The sequence below is a fragment of the Grampus griseus genome (assembly GCF_964374135.1).
Source record: "Grampus griseus genome assembly, chromosome: 9".
Taxonomy (NCBI): domain Eukaryota; kingdom Metazoa; phylum Chordata; class Mammalia; order Artiodactyla; family Delphinidae; genus Grampus; species Grampus griseus.
In genome coordinates this window covers 58,689,490-58,713,270 of record NC_139003.1, presented here as the reverse complement: position 1 = coordinate 58,713,270, position 23,781 = coordinate 58,689,490, and the positions used below count along the sequence as shown (strand labels likewise).

Sequence of the window (23,781 nt, the reverse complement as noted above, 5' to 3'; positions counted from 1 at the left end):
TCTTACACCTTCTAAATATTTCACAAGAGATAGCACGAAGTATCAATAGTTACCAAGGTTACCAATAATTATCAATTTCCCTTGTTATTTCTCCATCACATAAAAGGAGATAAGTAGCTCTTCCATGAACAGACTGCACACAAGGACCTTTCTCAGGCAGGACCTTTAAAGTCCCTGCACGTTAAGTAGTTACAGGTGAGTCAGGCATAAAGTTACCTGGTAGACAACCGATGGACAGTAGGGACTTTGGGGTCAGGCATCTGAGACTCAAATTGTGCCTCTGGGACTTACCAGCTGTGTGACATTGGACGTGTTGCTTAAGTTCTCAACCCCTGCACCCTTTTACTTGCTCTGAGTGTGGCCCACAGACCAGGAGCATGAGCGTCTCAGGGAGTTTGCTGGAAATGCCAAGACTCGGGTCTCACCCAGACTCACTGACTCCACGCTACAGTGTAATAAGGCCCCAGGTGATGTGATTTGTGGGCACCTTGAAGTCTGAGAAGCCCTGCTCAGTTTCCTTGTCTGTGAGGATTTCCCATGACTTATGAGACAATTCGTGACCTGGCTTGTAGCTATCTCCCCAGTTTATCTCTAAGTGCTGCCCCCTCCCTCACTGCGTCTTCCCTGATGTTCTTCCCCCAAAGAGCTGCGTGGCTCGTGCCTTTGCTTGTTTCTGTCTTTTGGCTCAAATGTCACCTGCCCAGAGAGGCTTTCCTTCTCTCACCATGCTACCCCAAGCAACACTTCCTTGTCACTCTTCATCCCGTTCTCTTATCCTGCTTTACTTTCTTCATAAAGTATCTTCACCTATGATTTTATTATACATCAGTTTATTTATGACTGTTTGTTGTTTAACTCTGGACTTAAGCCTCATGACAGGAGCAGCTATATCGCTACATTATAGGGATATATGCCTAGACCCATGCGTGGCATACACGTTTATATAATACAGTATTAGTTGAATGAATGGATGGATGGATGGACTCTCTCTGGATTTCTATAGGGACTACATGCAATTATACCTATAAAATACAAAGTAATTATTTGATAAACCGTAGCTGCTCTTACTATACCACATCCACTATAACTACTCCCAATGTTTCTTTGAGTCAGTGCCCCACGCATGTTAAGATCCCACCTAAGCTCCTCCTGTAGAAGTATCGGAATGCAGTTTCATAGCTTCCCTTATTAGTTCTGGTCATGCTCTTGTCCTCTTACCTAAATGCACTGAAAGATGACACCTGAAGTGAGAACACAAATTGGCCATTGTTTCTTCGACCAATGCTTCTCAAACTTTAATGCACAGATATCTGGGAACATTGTTAAAAATGCAGATTCTGATTTAGTAGGTCTGGGGTGGCCTGAGAGTCTACATTTCTAACAGCTCCAAGGGATGCAGATGCTGCTGGTCTGTGGACTACACTTCGAGTAGCAAGGTCTGGACTTAGATCAGTAGTTTTCAAATTCTAACATGGATCAGAATAACCTGGAGGGATTGTTAAAATACAGATGCTGATCCTCTAGCCCAGGAATTTTGGTTTCAGTAGTTCTGGGGTGGGGCCTGAGAATTTGCATTTCTAACAAGTTCCCAGGTAATGCTAACAGCTGACCCTGAAACCACCTTTAGAGAATGACGGGGCTAGACTATTGCTTCCATTAGTCAGCAGGCAGAAAGCATCACTGATCCTCAAATACATCAGTATCTAAACCAGTGATTAACTCAAGACTGGCCTAAGGCCCAGGCCGTTTTCAAACCAATTAAATCAGAATGTCTCTGGTGGGACCCAGGCATCTGGATTTTTTTAAACTCTCCAGGTGATTCTCATGTGCAGCCAGCGGTGAAAACTACCGCTCTGCACTCATTCTCTGTCCAAGGAAAGCAACTCTCCCTGGCTCTGCACGCTGATTCCGTCACCTCCTTTCAAATCGGGGAAGTAACCGAATCCATTACAGTGATTCGTCCTTGCTGTTCACGTATCACTGGGGATCAAACCTTTTATCTTTATGGATATTTCTTTGGCTATAGACAGAGGAGCAGCCTCTGGCTCTGGATCACTGTGAGAAACACTCCCTCATAAGGAATGGGATCAGCTCCTTTGCCCTCAGGTTTCTGATGGGACAATTTTATTGGTCTTTTCTCGTTCCTCCTAGGCAGGTGAAGAATGTGGCAGCTCCCAGGTGGTCACAGCTATTCTGTTATTTATCCGACGGCTCACCTGAACTCACTGTATCCTTAAAGAAGTAAAAACGATGATTCTCTCGAATCACTCACTTCAGAAGTCCACCGATTCGCAGTGTGGAGTTTGCATTCTACTCAGCCAGAACAACAAAGGAGGTCTCTGGCACTAACCCACAACAGTCCTGCCCTCTACCCCAGTCACGCATGTGTTCCCCAGTAAAAGAAATCATAGTCGTTGCCAGTAACGAGCAGTGTGGTAAGGAGTCAAGCCGAGGATGCTATCAAGTGTGCTAATTTTTTCTTCTCATTTTTCCCATTATTATCTGTGGAGTGGTCAGACTTACGCAGAATGCATTTTTCCTTTGGAAAGGAACTTAAAGTCAGTACCCTGAATAAACAATGTGTTTCTGAGGGTAGCCTAGGAATGTGTATTAAACGTTTGCTGAATTCCTTCTGTGCAAACTTGCAGAAAAACTTCTCTGTAGATGGCAGCACCTTGGAGAGGGCCTCACCTCAGCCTAGGGGTCCTGGCTTGTGTTCTGGGCTGGGCTCCACTGTGTGTCATCAGGAAAGTCTGCTGTCCTTAGCAAAAGGAGGGTGCAGGCCCAGAGGCCCTTTAGGGTTCTTTTCTGCCTGATATGTTAAAACGTCAGATGACTATTAAACTGCCTTTCTGCTTTCTCTTCTCCAGCTGGAAAACTTTTCTTTAACCAACTGACATAGTTCTTACTTTTTAACCATCTTATCATCAACTTACTGTATCACTGAAAGTAAAATGATGGTTTCCCCACAGCTTCTTGGACAGTTTGAAATCTTGCCAGGTAGTTTATTTTTTAAATGAAAGAAGTAGTAAAATTGTAAGTAAATATATGTGAACTTAATATATTATCACAAAGTATTTTCATACAGAAATCACCCTGTTTACTATAGTAATTAGTTCTAGTTATCAGTCCTCTCTGGAATGGACCAATCAATGCATGCAGGGACAGAATATTTTTATAAAAACATTCATTTAATTGTTCAATAAATTCCTATTAAGAGCCTAATATGTAAACTACTGTGCTAGAGGATTAAAAGAACTCCTAAGGAAACTGCAACTCTTATGGGGAGATAAAACATATAAATAGTTTCACGGAACAAGGCAGAAAGTAAAACAAGCCCTGTAAGCACCACAGTCGTGCTGTGGGACATGGGACTTGCACTTAAGAATCTTACATTTTAGTAAAGGAATGAGACCTATGAATATTTATACCTAATGATATGCATACTGATAATATATACAAGGAAAAAAGTAGTTCCAATCACTTGCCCAGGGCCTGGCAAAGTTTAAAGTTTCAGTCAATGTTAGCTGAAAAAAATAAGTAAATGCCATAAGAAAGATTAATACTAATGATAGCTATGATTTCCTTTCAATGAGTGTTTATTCTGTCCCAGCCAGCCAGGCACTGGACTATACTTTCATTATCCTTTGGAGGCCAGAGCAGGGAGACACCTTCCCTCTTGAAAAGATCAGAGATTCCATTCGACCGGGTTTCTGAAAGATGGAGCAGGACTGGGACATACACTCATTTTTCATCAGTGCCTTGTTTATTTTAGGCAGCTGAGTTAGTCTGCTAGTTCTAATAAGACTTCTAGATCTAGTAAGTTGTATTTTAGATGCCAATTTACCAATCTGTCATGAGAACAATAACTGACTGCCAGGCTGAGCAATTATACAAGCCTGACAAAGTCTTCTCCCCTTGAAGACCAGCTTCCTGGGAAGCCAGGCAACTTTAGCAGCATCTTTAGAATTAGAACACGTGAAGCTGAACGTTTAACTATTACGGCTTCTCCCTGTCCTACGCCCATGTCCACACTCTTCAGCAACACTAGACATACCTCCCTCACTTCTGCCAGAGCCTCCATTTCCCCCAATTTCTTGGGATGACCAACAGAACCTGTTTTGATGAATGTAATCTTTCTTTAATGCTGTCAATCAGATTTTGTTCAGTGTTCCTGTCTGGGAAACCATCTTGGTTTTGTTTGCTTATTTTTAAGAACTGTATTTGTCTGCTCTGATCAATTGTACGTTGATGTCTTAGGTTAGCTCTCTGAGGGCCCAAGGGAGGATCTCTTTCATATGGAACCTGCAATTTGCACAGATCCTGAATAACCCAATAATTCCTTACCTAATCTGGCATCATCATGGCTCTATGGTCCCATGGTTGGATCGGCAGTTCTGGACACACCGTTTAAGGTCACATTTCCTAACTTTGTTTCAAAATTCTAGGTACAGGAGCTTCCCACACCATGGAAAATAATCATTCACCTATTTGATCCTAAACATGCCACACAATGTAGGCTCTGGCATCTCATCTAAAAAGGCCTACAATGTAACAGTTAGTTTATAATTTGGGGAAAATTTGTTTTTCAATATTTCTTTAAAAAAAGAATAAGCGAAACGCCAAAATTCTTCAAACTCGCAGTGACCTATGAAAAGACTAACAGAACTTTATATTTTAAACCTTTTAACAATTCGTCACTATCCAGCTTCTTAATAAAATTCTCCCTACATTGGCCCAATATTATTTGCTCAGTTTCAGTTTATTGGATAAAGGGAAGTGAAAATTCAAACGAAACAAACAAAACAAAACAATCCCTGGCCCTCTGCTGAAAGTATAACTTAGGAGTAAAAGACATGATGTCTGTTTTGTGTAACCTTGTTCTCTGATGAGTCGTTAATTTCTTCCTGTTCAGCAGCAAGTTAGTGGTTTCTTCTTCCCATCTTTTTTAGACTCCAGAGTAGACAGCCTTAATATTCTTCCCTTAAAGAATATCTTTGCTCTTACATTTTTTTTTTTGGTTTTGGTTATAAGAAAGAGATGTCTGATAAATACTTGGAAGGCAGTAGTAAAGAACTGTCATTTGTAATGATAGTATTCAATGCGGCTGAGACACGCTCATATACTGCTGGTGGCATTTTAAATTAGTACAGTTCTTTGGGAAAGCAATATGCCAATATGGAGCAAGAATCATAAACACAGAATTACTCCAGGACTCGTTTCACTTCCAGGAACTCAGCCTACGGAAATAAAATAACACAAGCAATAATAACAAAAATGATGACGATGATGATAACAATGACCTCCAAATTATCAAATCCCAAGGCTAATTCTTCTTTCTCAGCCTTGATCTCTATGATTCTGGTGACTATTTTCTCCTTCATAGCATGTTATTTCTTTTAGTCTTCCTGACCCTAAAAATCTTGTTTCTTTTCCTCCTCTCTCACTGTAACTTTGGAAGGGTCCTTATTCTGTCCATCCCCGTAAAGACAGACATTCCCCAACCAGGATTATTTCTTCTCCCCTCACCTCTATGCTCTAACTGTAGGTGATCCCAAAGATGTCCATATAGCTTCAGCAAAAAATAACCCCAACGTCCTCATCACCCTTGAACTCCAAGTCCCACCTTTTCACATGCTCTTTGGACATATCCATCTGTAACACCAAAGCCATTTCACCCTTCCTTGTCTCATCTGTCTTTCCTTTCCTTCTCTATCGCCACAGTCCTCATTCAGACCTTCGGTCCTTTTTATCAGACCAATGGTTCCCCCAAACTCGTCTGCAAATCTTGAAAGCATTATAAAAATGCAGTGGCCCAGATCTCAACTCAGACCTGTGCCCTAGGTATCTGTGTTTTTAATAAGCTGCCATGTAAATTCAATAGATAGCCACCAGATATGGAAGCCAGGAATCCGAACTATCTCCAAGGCCATACTTGCCCCCCAGACTCTGATCTCTTTTCATACTGCCTCCTTCACATGCATTCTACATCCCATGCTCTTCCTTCCCCCACCATTTTCCTTTGTTTTTGCCTCTCCCATTATCTGGAATGTCCTTTCTCCCACCTCTACTTGTCCAAAGCACAGGCACTATTTAAGGCCCAGCTCAAAGGCCTTGCTCTCTAAATATATTTGTCCTCAATAACCTCATTCACAAATAACTTGTCTCTCTATGAGACAAGAATAGAGAAATACATGCACCTCTTATTTCAGTTCTCTTTGCCAACCTACAACCCATTTGACCTCAATAGTAGGCCTGTATCACGCTTTAAGGCCAAGTCTGAAGATGGTCTAAAGGATGTAATAAGCACTGTTACAAAGCCCAGGGGCCTCAGCATGAAGACAAACACACTGTTAGTCCTACCCTACCTTTTTGCCCTGATCCTAGTAATTGAATTTGTCTTGCTTCTGTGAGAAATCCTCGCCTTGTGCCTCAGTCCTCTAACCACTGCCAGTGGTTCCCCTTGAGTAAAGTCCATCTTCTGGCAACTAGCCCAGCAACCTTGAACTACCTTGCTATTACCTGGGTCCTCATCTCTCCACTCATCCTGCACCCATCCTATTCAGTTTTTTGCAAGCTGTGCAAGCGTGCACACACGTGCACACAAACACACACATCAATAAACATTTACCTAGTTCCTAATATGTGTCAAGACTCTAGGTAGGATAGTAATGAATCAAAAGCACTTGTCCCACAAGAATATACAAGCTAACTATAGCTGATCTGGGAATAATGCTTTATGACATTATTGCTCATCTCTATGAGTACAAATATTTAAGAGCTGTAACTACATAGAAACATTTCCTTAGATGGCTTCAAATTAAATATGTCAATTTACTGGAAGTGGGATCTTTAGAAGTAAGAAGAATTCCTCCATCTTTGTATTCCTTGCAGGACTAGCATTTATTGTGTGTCATACAATAAATTCTCAACTATTTATTGAATGAATGTGATAAATGAATGAACAAATGAATGGTCTTTACTTGCCTTTTCTGCAGATGGGTGTGAATTGTGAGGGCAAGCTGATTCCCAAAGAAATAGTTTTTATTTTCTTTATTAAAAAATGAGAGAATAAATCAGGGCATGTCTGCCTAACCCCCTTCATCTCTACCAAGCCACTTACACAGAACTCAGTCTTGTATGGCATAATGTCACCACATGGTGCCAGGAGAATTTTCAGGCTCACTTCCACACTGAAGAAGGACAGCCTATCTTGAAAATGCTGACCTCAAGGCATGAATGGATAAAGAAGCTGTGGTATGCACACACATATATATAATGAAATATTATTCAACCATAAAAAATGAGGAAATCCTACTGTTTGTGACAACATGGATGAACCTTGAAGACATTATGGTAATTGAAATAAGTCAGACAGAAAAAGACAAAACTGTATAATCTCAATGATAGGTGGAATCCAAAAAAACCAAACAAACTCATAGAAAAAGAGATCACACTTGTGGTTACTAGAGGCAAAGCATGGGGGAGCGGGAATTAGATGAAGGGGGTCAAAAGGTACAAACTTCCAGTTATAAGATAAATAAGTACTAGGGCTGTAACATACAACGTGATGATTAAAGCTAACACTGCTGTATGATATACAGGAAAGTTGCTAAGATAGTAAATCCTAAGAGTTCTCATTGCAAGGTGAAAATGTTTTTTCTTTTTTCTTTTTTTCTTTCTTTTCTTTTTATTGTACCCATGTGAGAAGATGGGTGTTAGCTGAACCTATCGTGCTAATCATTACACAATACATGTAGATCAAACCATCATGCTATGCACCTTGAACAATGATGTCTGTCAATCATTCTTCCATAAAACTGAAAAGAATGCTGACCATAATGCTAGTTTGTGCTGAGAATGAAAAGAAGTCCAGCTACCTTCTCTACCAATTGAACTTAGCAACTTTTGTTAGTCCCTGAAGCAACCACCTTGGAGCTCAAATTGTCATCTTCTTCTTTTCTCTTTAAGGTGGAGAGACCTCTCGAGGGCAGAATACCGAGCTCCCCTGAGTCCCACAGTTTCTCTGGACTCTTGTTCACATGTCTTCTCTTTCAAACAAATCACTCGTCACTAATCAGATAAAGAAAACAGTTTGGGCCAATGTGAGCATAGTGCCAAACAGAAAATCTCCAGTGAACATCATCCCCAAATTCTTCCTCTAAGTGCCATTTCCAAAAGTAATACAGTGAATAATAAGGACGTTTTAAAATCCATCACATCACTCAATCCGTCAGAATCATTAACGTGATGTCAACTAATTAAGAATGACATTTAAATAATGAGTTAATGTTTTACTTCCCAGCCTCAATGATTTCCTTACTTTGGTCTGGCAAGGACAATGATAAAGATTTTTTCCAGTGTCAGCAGTAAAATTGGAACAGTGCAATACACACTCATACCAGGCTCTTTTTAAAAAGCCTCTTTCTTCATTTACTGTGTGAGAATCTTCCCTCTGTTGGCTAAAGCCCTAACATGGAGCTCTGATACAGGCCACACTAAGCCATAGAGGGAGTCCATCTGAGCTGAATTCAAAAAGAAATGCAAGACTTCCCATCACAGAGCAAGGATGTGTTTTCCCCAGATCTTACACAGAGGACCTGCTGTCAAGCAGGCAGTCTCTCTAGAAGAAATCTCAGCAACCCCTTGATAAAAATAGATGTTTACCCTATAACTATAACCAGATGGGTATATACAGCACTCTCTGCCTGAGACAGAGTGACAGGATATCAACAATTTTTAACTAATCAGTCTATGTGCTACATAAAGAGAAAACCCTAGAGTGTACACTTTATTTTGATTTCCAAAGAGACTGACTTTTAATCAGCCTCGAATCAGTGATTTCAGTCTCCCTGAAGTCCAACTAGCTGGTAGCATCCTGTTGGCTTCTCTCTACATAATGATCATTTAAGGAATTTTGGATGCACAAAATCTTACTCGTCTTTATTAAATTTCCCCCAAGGTTTTGCATTATTGAATTGTACTTTTCTACCTTTACTAAAACCTCCTTACAGTCTTCCCTTTAGCTTCTGATTCATCAGGGAAAGATAGTGATGTTTTCACCAAAAAGAGTTAAAAATCCTTTGAGGTTCAGGTAGTGCCAGGGAGTCCTATGGAGTTCAATTGTGGATGAAGTTAGAAGTCCTGAGGATTGGGCTTCCCTGGTGGCACAGTGGCTGAGAGTCCGCCTGCCGATGCAGGGGACACGGGTTCGTGCCCCGGTCCGGGAAGATCCCACATGCTGCGGAGCGGCTGGGCCCGTGAGCCATGGCCACTGAGCCTGCGCATCCGGAGCCTGCGCGTCCGGAGCTTGTGCTCCGCAACGGGAGAGGCCACAACAGTGAGAGGCCCGCGTACAGCAAAAAAAAAAAAAAAAAAAAAAAAGTCCTGAGGATTTTCTGTCGGGCATTAAGCCCATGTGGTCCCTGAGCATATTTTCCTCTCCTCAAATTACAAGAGAAAAGTGGTGACCAGGTGCAGCCAGCACAAGCTGACCATGAATAAATTATTCTAATTTCCTTATTTGTGAGTTCAGAGTTCACTAGGCAGTAAGTAGATCAGGGAAAGGCAGAGTTTATCAAATATCTGAATTTTACCCAAAGTATTTTGTCAACATCATACTTAATATTAACTATATAGAGACCTAATGTTCAAACTGAACAGGAGAGGATCTGCAGACATCTGTCCCAGTTCTGATCTGGAGTCCACATGAAGCTGGAAGCCTGAAAGACCTCTAATCCACTCTGTACCTTTGTTCCCCTGTTAAGTGTTTCAGAAGACATTTCTTCTGTTGCTACATCTAAGGTCCCCTTGGGAGAGGCTTCACCTCTCTAGAGAAAATCTATGGACATAAGCATTTTGGTTAATAGGTGCTGATGGCTGGAAAGACAGGCATCAATTTTAAATATAATGGGATTATGCTGGGAGCAACTGGGGAAATTTGAAGATGGTATAGATACTAGATAAGATGAAAATGTACTGAAATGGAAAAATAGAGATACCTGAATAGAAAAGTAAGTTCAACAGTTTGTACAGTATGATATCATTTATCGTATATATGATGACATATATATTGTGTGAAAGAATATACACTAAGGTATTAAGAGTGCTAATGCATATTCTCTGTAGGAATATGATTTTTTTCTATTTTTGCTTGTCTATATTTTCTAATTGTATAAAATGAACTGATATTGTTTTCTATAATAATAAGAGATTATTAAAAATAAAATGCGGTGGTACTTGAGTGTCCTTGATTGATTGGAAAGTAGAACTTAGTGATGGTGTTAAGGCTACAGAGGGTCCAAAAGGAAGATAAAAATCAACTGTATTACTATCCGTCCACCCCATGTCACTTGTCACAAAAGACAAGCATGAATAATCTCCCCTGTGACTGTTTTTTTAAGGAGGTTACGGGATGGGTGTTATTGTAACAAGAGATTGCACGATACGTTATCACATTGAGACATGTTTTACCTTTGAAATCCTTTTGAAAGTCTTCCTCTTGAATCAGGTTTGGGACAGTGTGTAGCCTATGCTCTGGTATACAGTAAACTTTATGATGTCAATACTCTCCTAGTTGCCACAGGCCAGTGCAGCCTCTAATTTAGTTTTGGAATCTCAGCCAAACATGAGAAGAGCCCTGGTGCAAAGTCCCCTGTGAGCCATCCGTGTGAATAAGAATAAATGTGGGCTGAATGATTCTCACTTAGATTCATTTCTGGTGGAATACTTGAAGGTTAGGGATTAAGGGCTGGGCTAAATCAAAGTACGAAAAAAAGAACAGTAATAGCTAAAACTCACATATACTTAATATATACCAGCCTCCTTTCCAAGTGCTTAACAGATATTTATTTGTTTAATCACAGTAACCTAACAGAGTAGGCTGTGTATCACTTTTATCCATTGTCGTCAGAGCTGATGTAGGGTTGAGGTATAGATTGTGGAAACTTGTATCATCCTGCCCAGGTTCAAACATAGCACTGTAGCTATGTCCTGTGTGAGCTTGAGAAAATTACTTATTCTCTCTGTGTCTCAGTGCCCTGATCTGTAAAAAGCAGGAGGATACTTGATTCATTCAGCAAACATTTAATGAATACCTACTATATGGATACAACCACAAATATCACTTACTCCCTGCTCTCAAGGACCTGACATTCCCTGAGGAAGAGAGACATGTATTCAACTAACCATAAGTCATTCTTGCTTGAGAGCTATAAAGTGCTACTGCTTCACTCTCACGTATAAAGGATGTAAGCTGTTGGTTTGAAATTAATATTCTTTATCATATTGAGAAAAACATTTCTATTCCTAGTTTACTACGTTTTAAAATATGGGACTAGATGTTTAAGTTTTGCAAGTACCAATTCAGAATATACTGCAATATTTACTTTTCCCTCTTTGACCTTTTCCTAGGCTGAATTATGATAACATGTTTTCCTATACTAAAATATCCTTGAATTATTTAATCGATCCCAATTTTTGAGTCAATATCCCAAGCATAACATTGTATCCTTTTAATATTGTGTTGGATTCCAGTTGCAAATAGTATGTTTAGGATTTTTTTCATCTACTTTTATTTGTAGAACTAGTCTTTTAAATTTTTTATTAATAAATTGATTTTTTTGAAACCCAAGAGGCTTGTTCTTTTGTCCAGTATATTTAAATGAGCAATGATTAATTGGTTCTACAAAAACTAATTAAGAGAAAGAGAAAAGCACCACAAATGTAAGTTGTAAATGAGAAGCAGGCCATAATAACAGAAGCAGAAATTGGAACACAAATAATGACACTGTAAGTTTAAAAATTAAATCACACTAGTATAATTGAAAAAATATTAGATATATCTACTCTATTCACTCAATTTAGAAAATTTACTAAATCAATAAAAGAAAATTTTGTTATACCTGATTTTTTAAAGCACTATTCTAACCTTCTCTTTATAATAGGGTACATTAAGTATGCCCATTTCCAAATTAACCACTTACAGGGCTTATATAAGAAATGTTTCCCAATTTTGGCTCTGAAAAGAAAATTGTAGTTTTGGTTTGAAATGTTGGCAAATGAATGACAGAATTTATGTGCCCCTTTAGGTAGGACCAGATATGTTGATTTGACTCCTAAGTTATCTTCTGAAAGATTTTCCATTTCTCAAAAGGTCCAAATTCTACACAAATATGCAAATTTATGACTATAGAGTTACATTCTTAGGAATTACCAAGTTTTTTCTCAGCCTCATGTTTTATGAAGTGTTAGAGTTAATAGTAACTGTTTTCAAAAGATGTTTCTTCTACAGAAAAAGACATTCCAAGTGGAATTTTAAAAACTGAAATATAACATTCTTCTGAAATTTAACTCTCAAATATATTTCATGGAAGCAAAAACATAAATTTGGGCGGAATGTTCCTAAGTTCAAAACAAGGGCAAGGGGCTTCCCGGGTGGCGCAGTGGTTGAGAGTCCGCCTGCCAATGCAGGGGATACGGGTTCGTGCCCCGGTCCGGGAGGATCCCACATGCCGCGGAGCGGCTGGGCCCGTGAGCCATGGCCGCTGGGCCTGCGCGTCCGGGGCCCGTGCTCCGCAACGGGAGAGGCCACAACAGTGAGAGGCCCACGTACCGCCAAAAAAAAAAACAACAACAACAACAACAAGGGCAAGATTTACTAAGTTATTCCTAATGCCGTCTCAAGCCAATTTTATCCTTAGTTTTTCTGAAAATCATCATTTCCTCAATGCCAGTTTCCTTGCATTTCTATGAAACCTGCACTTAGCAAGGGAGATACTCATTGACTTCTAGTCGCCTACGCTTGCCAAAATGTTCCTATAAAGAATTGAAGCTAGTTGGAGTTTGTGTGGGGTAGGAGTAGACAGCACCTCTTCCAAAGTGATTAAGTTAAAAAATCATGTAAGAAGTGGAAAGAAATGAAATGATGTTCTCTCAGAAGGAATAACTGCTGCTGTCCCCAGAGTGCTAACAGCATAGGTCAGCTTTCTCTAGAAGTTTTCAAAAGGGCTCATCAACTATGAAGTCAGTAACAGTATTTAATGCTGCCAACTGCACCCGTTGACACTAAGCATCACTGACACAACACCATCGTTGTATAGAAACAGGCAAATATATTAACTTAATGACAGGCCAACGACCCCCTAAGGAATGTGACTATATTGTGCCTGCTCTTGTATAAATGTTAGATGGTACATGCTGTGTTATTATTACTTTTTTTCCCCCTCAAAGACCTTTTGAAGTGTTCAAAGCAAAAGATGAGAGAAGACGTGTGCTACCCCAAATCACAAAGGCTAACATAAACTAACATAAACCAGCCTGGTGCCCACAAAAGTCTCTACTTTCACTTTTCTCAAATTGAAAGCAGTGTCCACTGGTTTCAAAAGGCCCTATCAAAACAAAACACTCAAGTCTGAAACACACCAACAGGCAGATATTGGTGAGATCAATTCAGTCTTACACGTTGGTTTCAGAAAGCAAAAAACAGGCCTACAGCACAGGCTAATACTATTCTCATTTCCATAGTTTTCTTTACCAAAATTGCCTACGCTTTTCTGGAAACAATGGACTTTCAGAACATAATGCTTGTGATGATGTGTTAACAGAGAAAAATGCAAAATTGTATACCTCTCCTCCAGGAACATAATATGGTAGCAAGAAATGTACACAGGGAGACAAGGATTGAAAGGTACATTGACAAGGCAAAGGCTGATTTCTCAGAATGGTGGTGTTGTGGATGATTGTTTCTTTTATTTGAAATTTTATTAAAATATTTCATGATTTTTAAAAAATTAAGAGTCAAAGAGAGAGGCCACAAACTGTCAACAAGATCTAGCCCACAACTACTTTTTAACAAAGTCATTAACAGTTAACATTTAGGAGACTGTTGCACAAATACTTGAATTTTTAGCTTCTCATGAAAAATTGAAAGATGTGGAAGAACTGGGTCCATGTTCCCACCTGAGCTCAACCAGCCTGAGCTGTGAGGAGACATCTGACCTTTATAAAGGGAGTGCCTGCTAACCAGCTGCCACAGGCCCCCTCCCCACTCATCTCTATCACCTGCCTATAGGCACCCTCGTGAGAATCCTGCTGAAGGCACCTGGATTAAGAAAGTTTCCATGACTCCATGCATATTAATGAGCCTTCTCCTTTCTCTCCTTACATCTTTACATTTTGGATGTCCCCTCAGTGGTCAAATTAGAGAATGTCTATATCCGCTTTGAGAAGCTAATTACATAATCTTGGAATATACCTAGTGTAATAAAAATCTGGCAATTGACAAAATCAGAGCAGTCAATCCTGATGATTATAATAATTAGTAATGATAATAAAAACACTTTGGGGACCCAGTTCTCAAATTAATCAACTCTATTAAGCAAATAAACAAGACTTTTGAAAAATTAAATTTAGGGTTAGAACATCTCAGTGTTCTAGTCGTAAAGATTCTCATGGAAACCAAAACCAAAGTGGAATAAGAAGAAGCTGGATATATATTCCATTTGTCTTTGGTCCTTCCCTGCTTTCTTGTAGGCCTAAGCTAATGGATATGTCTGTGTTTGTGAAACAAGGTACATGGTGCTAAATTAGCCCATTCACGGAAGGATAATATATAAGTTTATCATTTCTAGGGTTCAAATTCAATGCTATGCCACCAAAAATAGTAAGCCACCATAAATGTAAACATAAAATGACTGATACGCTGAAGATGCATGCACATTTAACAGTGTACAACAGAATGATGTGGTTTTCAGGCCTTTTTTTTGGCCGGGGGGGGCTTGTATTATTGACACCCCACCATGGCCTTTGTAAAGGGGAAATTCTTACCTTGTCAATGGTCCCAGGTCGCCTGAGTCTTGGCTTCCAGCTTCACTGGGAGTGCTCACTGATTTCGAGGAGGGAGACATAGGGGTTGGGACTAAATAATGAAAATAACAGGTATCCCATGTTAAAAAATGCAGCGACTGCACTGGGGAAGAGCAGCGTCAAACAAATCAAAACAAATGGGCCCAAATTAAAGTGGTTGTATGGCCAGGAGAGATTGAGATGGGATAAGGAAAAAAAAAAAAAAAGGAAAGAAAAGAAAAGAAAAGGAAGAAAGTCAAGTGAATTTTTCATATTTTGGAAATTAAAATTTGAAATGAATTTAGACAGAATTAACTTAGGGATTCTAAGGCCATGTCCACCTTAACAAAGTAACATGGAGAATCAAAACAGTTACCCAGATAATTCAAGTCAAATCTCTCTCTAGCATGAACTATCCAGATACTTCTAATTCTCCACTTTATTTTGTTAGTATAGATGTGACCTATTAAAAAATAAAATGAGGTGTCTATAAAACTTTAAAAGATTATAAAATAAGTGATTCTGAGTAATTTTAAATGGTCACAGGGAGTCAGAAAAGGCTGTTGTATGTCTGCACTTGGAGGGAAATCTATTGTCCACGGAGTATAAACTGCATTTGCTGTGAGAGACTAAGTGACAGATAGAGAAAGGGTAAATGTTGAACCTGGTAATTTGAAAATCTCTTTCAAAACAAAGCAAAATGCCAGGCTGCTTTATTTTTACACTTAATTAACAGTTTCATCCCGTTGTAATGTTTACTGTGTTTGTGAATTGTGTTCCTTTGCTTCTGGCAGCTCTAGAAAGCACTGCCATGTGCACATAAGCAAACTGCCGTTCTGCAGACAGGAGAAGAAAGTTCAAAGATCAAGGTCAGTGCAAGCTGAAAGTCTGAGAGCAAGGATAATAAAAGGAAAAAACTAAAGGAAATGCAAATGTATTTTTTTCTCTATCCTTCAGATACAAGCCAAATGTCCTTCAGATAGAAGCTGCCCCAAATAGCCAAGGTGGCTGCAGGCCAGATGAGAACGGGTTCTCAGTATCACACATGCCAAAGAAGCCATATGGGCAGAAAGAAACTTCAGTACGTAGTGTAGATTCCCATTTGGTTTCAATCATGTGCAATTTCCTTTTATTTATTTAATAAGGTAAAGGGTTTAACTATTTTGTCCAAATCCTATAACACAATGGCAGATCTGTCAAGTAACTAGGAATTTTCACGTGGTTCTACAATTAATTCACTGATTACCCTCTGCAATAAGTCAGAGGGTCAGTCGGAGACATGGATGAAAATTGAAAATGGAGTCCACCCTTGCCAGGGCCCTTTGGCAGGGATGCAGGGATAGTTCAGAATTTGGTCATGGTTTAGGGATGTTTAAACTGTTTTGCTCTTAAGGTTTAATTGCTGGCTTTATGCAGGTTAGGGGAGAATAGATATTCTACTATTGGGTTTAACCAGTGTTCACATTGCAGCAGAACTTCAAAGGCTATTTTGAGACAAAAATACAATTGCAAAGTGTCTAATATACATCACTTGTCAACTAAGTAATAAAAAAATCTGTCAGCTCCTCAAAGAAGGTCCATCACTCAAATATCCCATAGTTTACCTCTTTCATACCACAAAGAAGCTAACAAAATAATCAACGTCTTATTGGGGTTCATTATATCATTGTTAGACATATGATTTTACCTACTACAAACTGAGGTTGAGTATAAAATGCCTTTTCATGGTGTTTTAGTTTTGTGTGTATGTATTAAATTATATTCAGCAATACTTAATAATTTGTATACTTATGATATATTGCTCTTTTTCTTATAGTGATATAAACACTTGCCGTTTTGTTGTACATGGGATAATTTTTATTGTTAAGTAATTATGGAAATACATGAAAATTTATTTTAATATAAAAGCCAATGATGGAAATAAAAGAAGACAAACCACTGATAAAAGGAGACCTGTACTGCATTTATTTATATGTATTACTTTTAAAGTTTTTGTTTTACTATATTGGATATCACGTAGTTTTACAGACACCCTAGGATTACTCTAAAATGTATGGAAAGCAAATGGATAAAGAAAAATAAAATAACTTATCACATGAGTGATATATAGTTAAGTGACAGAGTAAACACATTATGTACAAGTTACCTTCAACACAAATAAAACAAATAGTTGAATATCCAAACCCTGGATAAAATGAGGTCATGGATAATTAACTAGGAGTGAATGAGTTGGAGGAAGGGTGCTGCAGTAAAAATGCCGATGAGCAATGAAACCAAGATATACAACAGAGTCAAAGAAATTTAAACTTGTTAATTAGCTGCTAATCTGTCACCCTTCTAAGTTTTCCTTCAAATTTACCATCGAGCATTCTATTTTCATCATGGAATAACTATGTCTGTGGTGGTTATGAAATTCATAACCAGATTCACAGTATTTAGGTTGGCAGAGAGAGGCAGGGATTCAGCAATGAAAATGAAGAACAATTTTTTTTTCTTAATTTCGAGATTTCTTGTATTTACCATGTGGCAACTCATTTAACAAATAACACAGTGGAGAAGGTTGACTGCAGAATCAGCCAATAAGCAGCAAACTGCTAACAACTCTACAACCTGTCCTCCTATTTCCTTCCAGCCCCCTCAAATCCAAAAATAAATACATCTGACCCATAAGCCAAAGCGGTTCTTACAAAATAAAAACAAAAATAGACGTAAAAGAATAGTAAATGCTGGACATGGTATATCCCACACAAGTCAAATCTGAGGAAATAGTAACACAAAGCACTTTTAAGTACCTAGAGGGGGCTCCGGCGATATCCCAATGCTTTGCAGCAAAGCCTCTGTCTCTCGGCGTTTGCGATCCAGGTCAGAGTCATCCTGAACTGGTTCTTTCTTCTGCTGCATATCAGCCTACAAAAAGTAGATGCCAGTAAGAAAAGTGAATAACAGAGTTAAAGGTATGCTTTTCCTGGCTGAAACTGGTAAATGCATGGCAGAAAACACCAGGCAAAAGCCCTAAATAGATATAATCATGTGTATAAAGGATGAAAAAACACTGTAACTGCTCCATTTAATAATCACTAACCCAGTACTTTCTCCTTTGGTTGAAGGCTTTTTCCTGTCTCTATCACAGGGTATAAGAGTTTTACTCACTCAGTTTCGGAAGAAACCATCACAGCAAAATATTTCTAACTGGGATGTGATTTTTTTAAAAATTCTGTCTGGTTTTTTAAACCCCCTTGTCCCTTCTGGGAAGACATATGATCAGTTCTTGATGAGTGTGTTTGTAATATTCATGGGTCATGTTTAGAATTATGCAAACAACGAATTATTGGGATCTGACTAAAAAGTAAAGCTAGTTATGAAAATCTGTTACTGTACAATACACTATTATATCAGTAATCTAAGTTTACCATGGTTTAAATAAACCAAGCTAAAATGTTTATTAAAGCATGTGAACAATACTGATGTAAGTATTGTTGCTTAATTCTGATTTTCTTTTTTTTTTCTAAATATTGACATATGTCGTGAATTTTTAAATTTATTTATTTATTTATTTATGGCTGTGTTGGGTCTTCGTTTCTGTGCGAGGGCTTTCTCTAGTTGTGGCAAGCGGGGGCCACTCTTCATCGCGGTGCGCGGGCCTCTCACTATCGCGGCCTCTCTTGTTGTGGAGCACAGGCTCCAGACGCGCAGGCTCAGTAATTGTGGCTCACAGGTCCAGTTGCTCCGCGGCATGTGGGATCTTCCCAGACCAGGGCTCAAACCTATGTCCCCTGCATTGGCAGGCAGATTCTCAACCATTGCGCCACCAGGGAAGCCCAATTCTGATTTTCATAGGCTTCCATTATACATATTAACTCAAAGGAGAAAATTATCGTGTAGAAAAATACAAAACAAAAAATCATTTAGAAGAGAGACATTCTTTCCCCAAGTTCTATCTTAAAAACACATCTTGTCTGAGCCTCTTATAGTCAGATCCAGTTTGTCTTTTTATAGGATAGCAACAAGTCAAAATACAGGTTAAAGAAGGTTAGTGGTGGAATTCTGGGGGGAATTCTCGGGTCTCTTTTCTTTTTCATAACACAATTACTACTTAAGACAAGGCATTTGCCCCACATCTGAAACACGATAACATCCTATTTGATGTGCAGCTACCTCACGACAAGGCTTTGTGAGTTTACACGCATGAAGTTGTCTTAGAGCTTGTTAAAAGCCAATTATCCAGTTATCAGACACACCTTTCTCCCCAGGGGCAAGCTGGGCTCCCTAACAGACACATTACCTCTTTCAGGAGTGCAAAGTACATTTCAAAGCAGTAAGCATAATTTCTGTTGTGGCATCTAAAGCAGAAAGAGTTCATGCAACCTTGACTTACTCCCAGATGGTAACCTACACCCCAATTATAAGTAAAATGCATCTTTGCACATAGTGCTAGGCTCAAGGCTTCTGTTATTATTCGCCTCAGGCTTAAAATGCAGTCATATGTTTGAAGTCTACCTGTCATCAGAGGGAAAACTGCCATTATGGGGATCGATAAGGGCTAATGAGGATACTAGAAGATTCAGGCACTCTCATATAACCCAAAATTCTGAAGCGGCAGTTTAATCTTGGAAGATATCAAAGTTCACGTTCTTTCCCAATTTTAACATTTAAACTAGCAAGTTCCAAAGCTTACGCATACAACAGAGGCAAAGACAGAACTAAGATAAGAAAAAGGACCTTGCAGAGTGAGGATCTATATCAGTATTCACATACCATAAAGTTAAAAAAAGGACTGAAGGAAAAGGGGGAAATGAAAGAAAAGGGAATTATCACTGCCACTGCTAAAATACAAATGAAAAAATGAAGATAAGCAAAATTCATCTCAGGAAGCCAATACAGAATAGCATGGTTTTACAGTGAAGAGTTAAGCCATAACTGGACTGTCAGCTTTACTGAGAGCAGATAACGTGTTTATTTTGTTCACCACTGTATCCACACATCCAGATAAAGGCTTGACACAGTTGGTGCACAATTATCAATAAAAAAATGTGTTGAATGAATGAATATTCTGCCTTTGGTATTTGCTCTTCTATAGCTATAGAATCTAAGAATTACACACCATTCAGAGCAGTTTCCACCAGCTATAGTCCATTCAGTAAGTCCTTTTACACCACCACTGTGAGGAGGAGTCATCTAAGTTTCCAGTGACCCAGTGCTCATAACAAAGCCACTTTTCCTCATCCTTTCAACAAAAACTTATTTAAGGACAACGGAGTGCCGGTGGTGATGAACGCGAGAGATTCTAATGGAGCTTATGTACAGTGAACAGAAAAAGATCCATCTAATCTTCCTTTGAATAAACTTAGGGCATAATATCTATAACCTTCTGTCATGTATGTCCTATGCAGAAAGGCACAGAATCTGGTTTGTTTTAAAATTTATTCTCACTTTAATCATTTTAAAAAATAAATTTATCTATTTATTTTTTTATATTTATTTTTGGCTGCGTTGGGTCTTCGCTGCTGCACGCAGGCTTTCTCTAGTTGCAGCGAGAGGTGGCTACTCTTCATTGTGGTGCATGGGTTTCTCATTGCAGTGGCTTCTCTTGTTGCGGAGCACGGGCTCTAGGCGCGCGGGCTTCAGTAGTTGTGGTGCATGGGCTCAGTAGTTGTGGCTCACGGGCTCTACAGCGCAGGCTCAGTAGTTGTGGCGCACGGGCTTAGTTGCTCCGTGGCATGTGGGATCTTCTCAGACCAGGGATTGAACCTGTGTCCCCTGCATTGGCAGGCGGATTCTTAACCACTGCACCACCAGGGAACTCCTAACTTTAATCATTAAGCATTCAAAAAACATATTAGAACATAAACTGCGTGTCAACATGCATGGCCAGACACTGTGCAAAAATAGCACACCCAAACTCCACCTCCAATGTGTCACTCCCACGATACAAGGTGTCTCTACAACTCATTCTCTGCCTTCTGCCTTTTTTAATTCTTAAGGAAACAGACAATATAATGACAAATATTAGTAAGGATAAATGTCCATCTAGACGTAACAGAAGCTTAGGAAAGCTATCAACACTCAAAGTTGACCAGGAAAAATGCAAAGTTAGGTAACTGGGACTTATTGGAAATAAAGGCAGTTCCTAACTGTTACCAACTAGCACCTTAAACTAAACAATGTGTTACTTCATCCAAGGCAGTTATACCAAGCCCTAATCATGAAACCTCTGGTTTTTTCCAAGTAAATACTACAGAGTCCTAATACATTTTAATGACTCAACAAGGAGTTTTTGCATACTAGTGATTTAAAATATGCTCGGTGTCTCTCCCAGCAAATGGTATTTCTGTTTGTGAAGAGGCATCACGGCTGAGACCCAGAGAGGGTATGTGAAGAAAGAAAATTTGTCAGCTGAGAATTGTCAGTCATTTTTCCAAAAACAGCTGCATAGCTGTTAGACGAACAAGTGAGGAAAGGCTGGGAAGCCTCTGTTCATCTTACCTTGCAGCAATTTGGCAGACGGCCAAGGACAGGACGAAATTTCAGGGTGGCCTCATTAAGCACACCTCATTGCTTTAAAGCCAATTTTTCATGACATTGGCTCTGTGTCGTAAATGGTGACCACTATATTTATTTTAAAATCAGATTTCATCCGTAATACCACAACCAAGCAAGCAGTTGACATCCAAAGACGCAGAGAGTGTAATGTTATACATGTACACAGTTTTCTGGATTCTGCAGAGACAACCAACCTGGGTGGTCCCAATTCACACTAGTTTTCAGTCATGGCAAAAAACTGTCACTCAGATTAGCATTAAAGAGCATTTCGTTTCCTTTTATTCTAAACTTGTTTTATTTAAAATATAAGCCTAAATAAAGTTGGAAAATATCAAACTTATAAGCTTAAGGCTATTTCTAACTCTCTACAAACAACACAAAAACTAGAAAATCTTAAACTTAGGAGTCAATGACCGTGGCCAGTTAACTAGAGCATTCCACAGACTCGGGATCTGAAGCTTCCAAGGAAATTTGCAGAAAAAAAATTCCGGTCCTTGGAAAGAATGTCTGTGACCAGCATCTCAGACCTGCCCTAACTAGTTTAGGTGTTCATTCATTCATTCACTCGTTAATTCTATAACCCTTTATTGAAGGCCTACTGTGTGGCAGGATCTGTGCTGGACATTGACTCAGTAATGAAAAAATACAACCCTGTCCCCAAAAGCTTGTGCTCTATTAGGAGAAAAAGACAAATGAACAAGCAAATGGTGCTAAATAATTTGATAAGGTCAAGGATAGGGTATAGGACTAACTCAGTCATGTGTTAAGAGAAAGGTATTAGAGAAGGCTTTCCAGAGGAAGAGACATCTGAGATGAGAACTGAAAGACATATGGTTAACAGAACAGCAAAAGCCAAGGGAAGAGAATGTTCATAAACTTCCTGTCAACAGAGAGCATGGCCCATAAGGTGTAATGTAAGAAGCTGAGTCTGCCTGTAATGTGGATTTAGGGAAAAAGGAGATGGAATGGAAAGGGGAGAGCTACTGTGCCTGTCTAGGACCCATGATCAGTGTGAGCTGGAGAAGGGGTGGTGAAAGAATGACCCCAGGTTTCTGATTTGGACAACTGGCTTGGCTGGAAGAGGGGGTCCTTCCTGAGACTGGAGATAAAGGGGGACCACTTCTGAGGCTTAGCCCCCAGGGGCATAAGAGCATTTGAAAAAGAAGGATCAGAAGAGATTACTTCCAGGTTTCTTTCAGCTACAAAATGCCATCATCCCAGGAAACTAGGGGCCTTGAATTATAAGACCCTTCTAATAATGGGGCATTTTTGAATAACGGCCTCCCTAGCACTGATCCTGACGAATGTATGCAGCCGTTCTACGGGCCCCATTTAGGGCCCATCTCAGGGGCAGAGTAACAGCTGTTTCTCACCAACCAGATCCTCTGCGTCTTTCACTGCTTTACGTCATCTCCTCGGATCCTCACACAACTCCATGAGGAAGGACCCACTCTTCTCTCCATTTTACAGAAGGGAAACCAGGTTCAGAGAAGTCCCAAAGTCACTCAAGGCCATTCTGCGAAGGGCAGAGCCAGGTTTCCTAGCCACATTCAACTTGAAAGCCTCTGCATAACCACTGAGTTCTACTGCCTCTGCCTGACAACACTGGCTTCTCAGAACAAACCAAGTCATCATAGTCTGACCCAAGGAAAGATCTTTTGTGGAGGAGATGTGGCTGTAGAGGGACAGGACTGAAAGCCAGGACACACCTTCAGGATGCTGCAGTGCAGTGGATCCCAAAATCTGGTCCTATTTAGATATTTCAAATCAAGAGACTCTGGGGAGGGGAGGCTGGGATTCTACATTGCCATGGGACTCCAAAGAGCAGAGTCAGGCCTCAACCACCCTGTCAATTTAGAAATGAGGAAACTAAGACTATGTAAAACTTTAATTCCAGAACTAGGTAGAGGCCCAGGAAGGCCCAGAGTCCAGGTGTTCCACACTCTCCACCACCTGCCGTCCCCAGTCTGCCAGGGCTCTGTCTGTTGCGTAACAAGCTAAATCCCCATCAAAGCTGCGTGGTATAGGAACAAAAAGGGTGGCCTGTTTCTACCAGTCTTGTTTGCCTGTAATTTCCCCCCCAAATGTGTAAAATGATGAGGATGAAGCAGACAGCATAATTTGGAACCAGATTTCCCATATCACTTCGCATTTTGTGGTAATTCTTTGGAATTCAAGTTGGATATTAGAATGTCAGTTTAAAAGGAAACCGGTTATTAGTAAAGGATAACAGGTGCTTTAAAACTACAGTAAGTGTTGACATCTGAAGGAAAGGGAGCCTAATAACTTAATGCTTTTTTTGGCTTTGCATGGAAATGAATAGCCATTCCTTGTCAATTCTCACCTCTACTTCACTCAAGACTGCATATGTAACAGCAAAGATCTGTGAAGGAAAAA

The 23,781-nt window shown here is 39.6% G+C and overlaps 1 protein-coding gene across 2 annotated transcripts in view; it reads right to left on the bottom strand.

Annotated features, from left to right (window-relative positions):
* DYNC1I1 (dynein cytoplasmic 1 intermediate chain 1) overlaps positions 1-23,781 on the bottom strand; it is a 337,047-nt gene that overhangs the window by 270,653 nt on the left and 42,613 nt on the right. For both annotated transcript variants that reach the window (XM_082661450.1, XM_082661449.1), the window contains exons 3-4: positions 17,637-17,751; positions 14,827-14,917 (exon numbers count right to left, since the gene is read on the bottom strand). In XM_082661450.1, the coding sequence (XP_082517576.1) occupies positions 14,827-14,917; positions 17,637-17,751 (206 nt within the window). The remainder of the gene's footprint in view (positions 1-14,826; positions 14,918-17,636; positions 17,752-23,781) is intronic.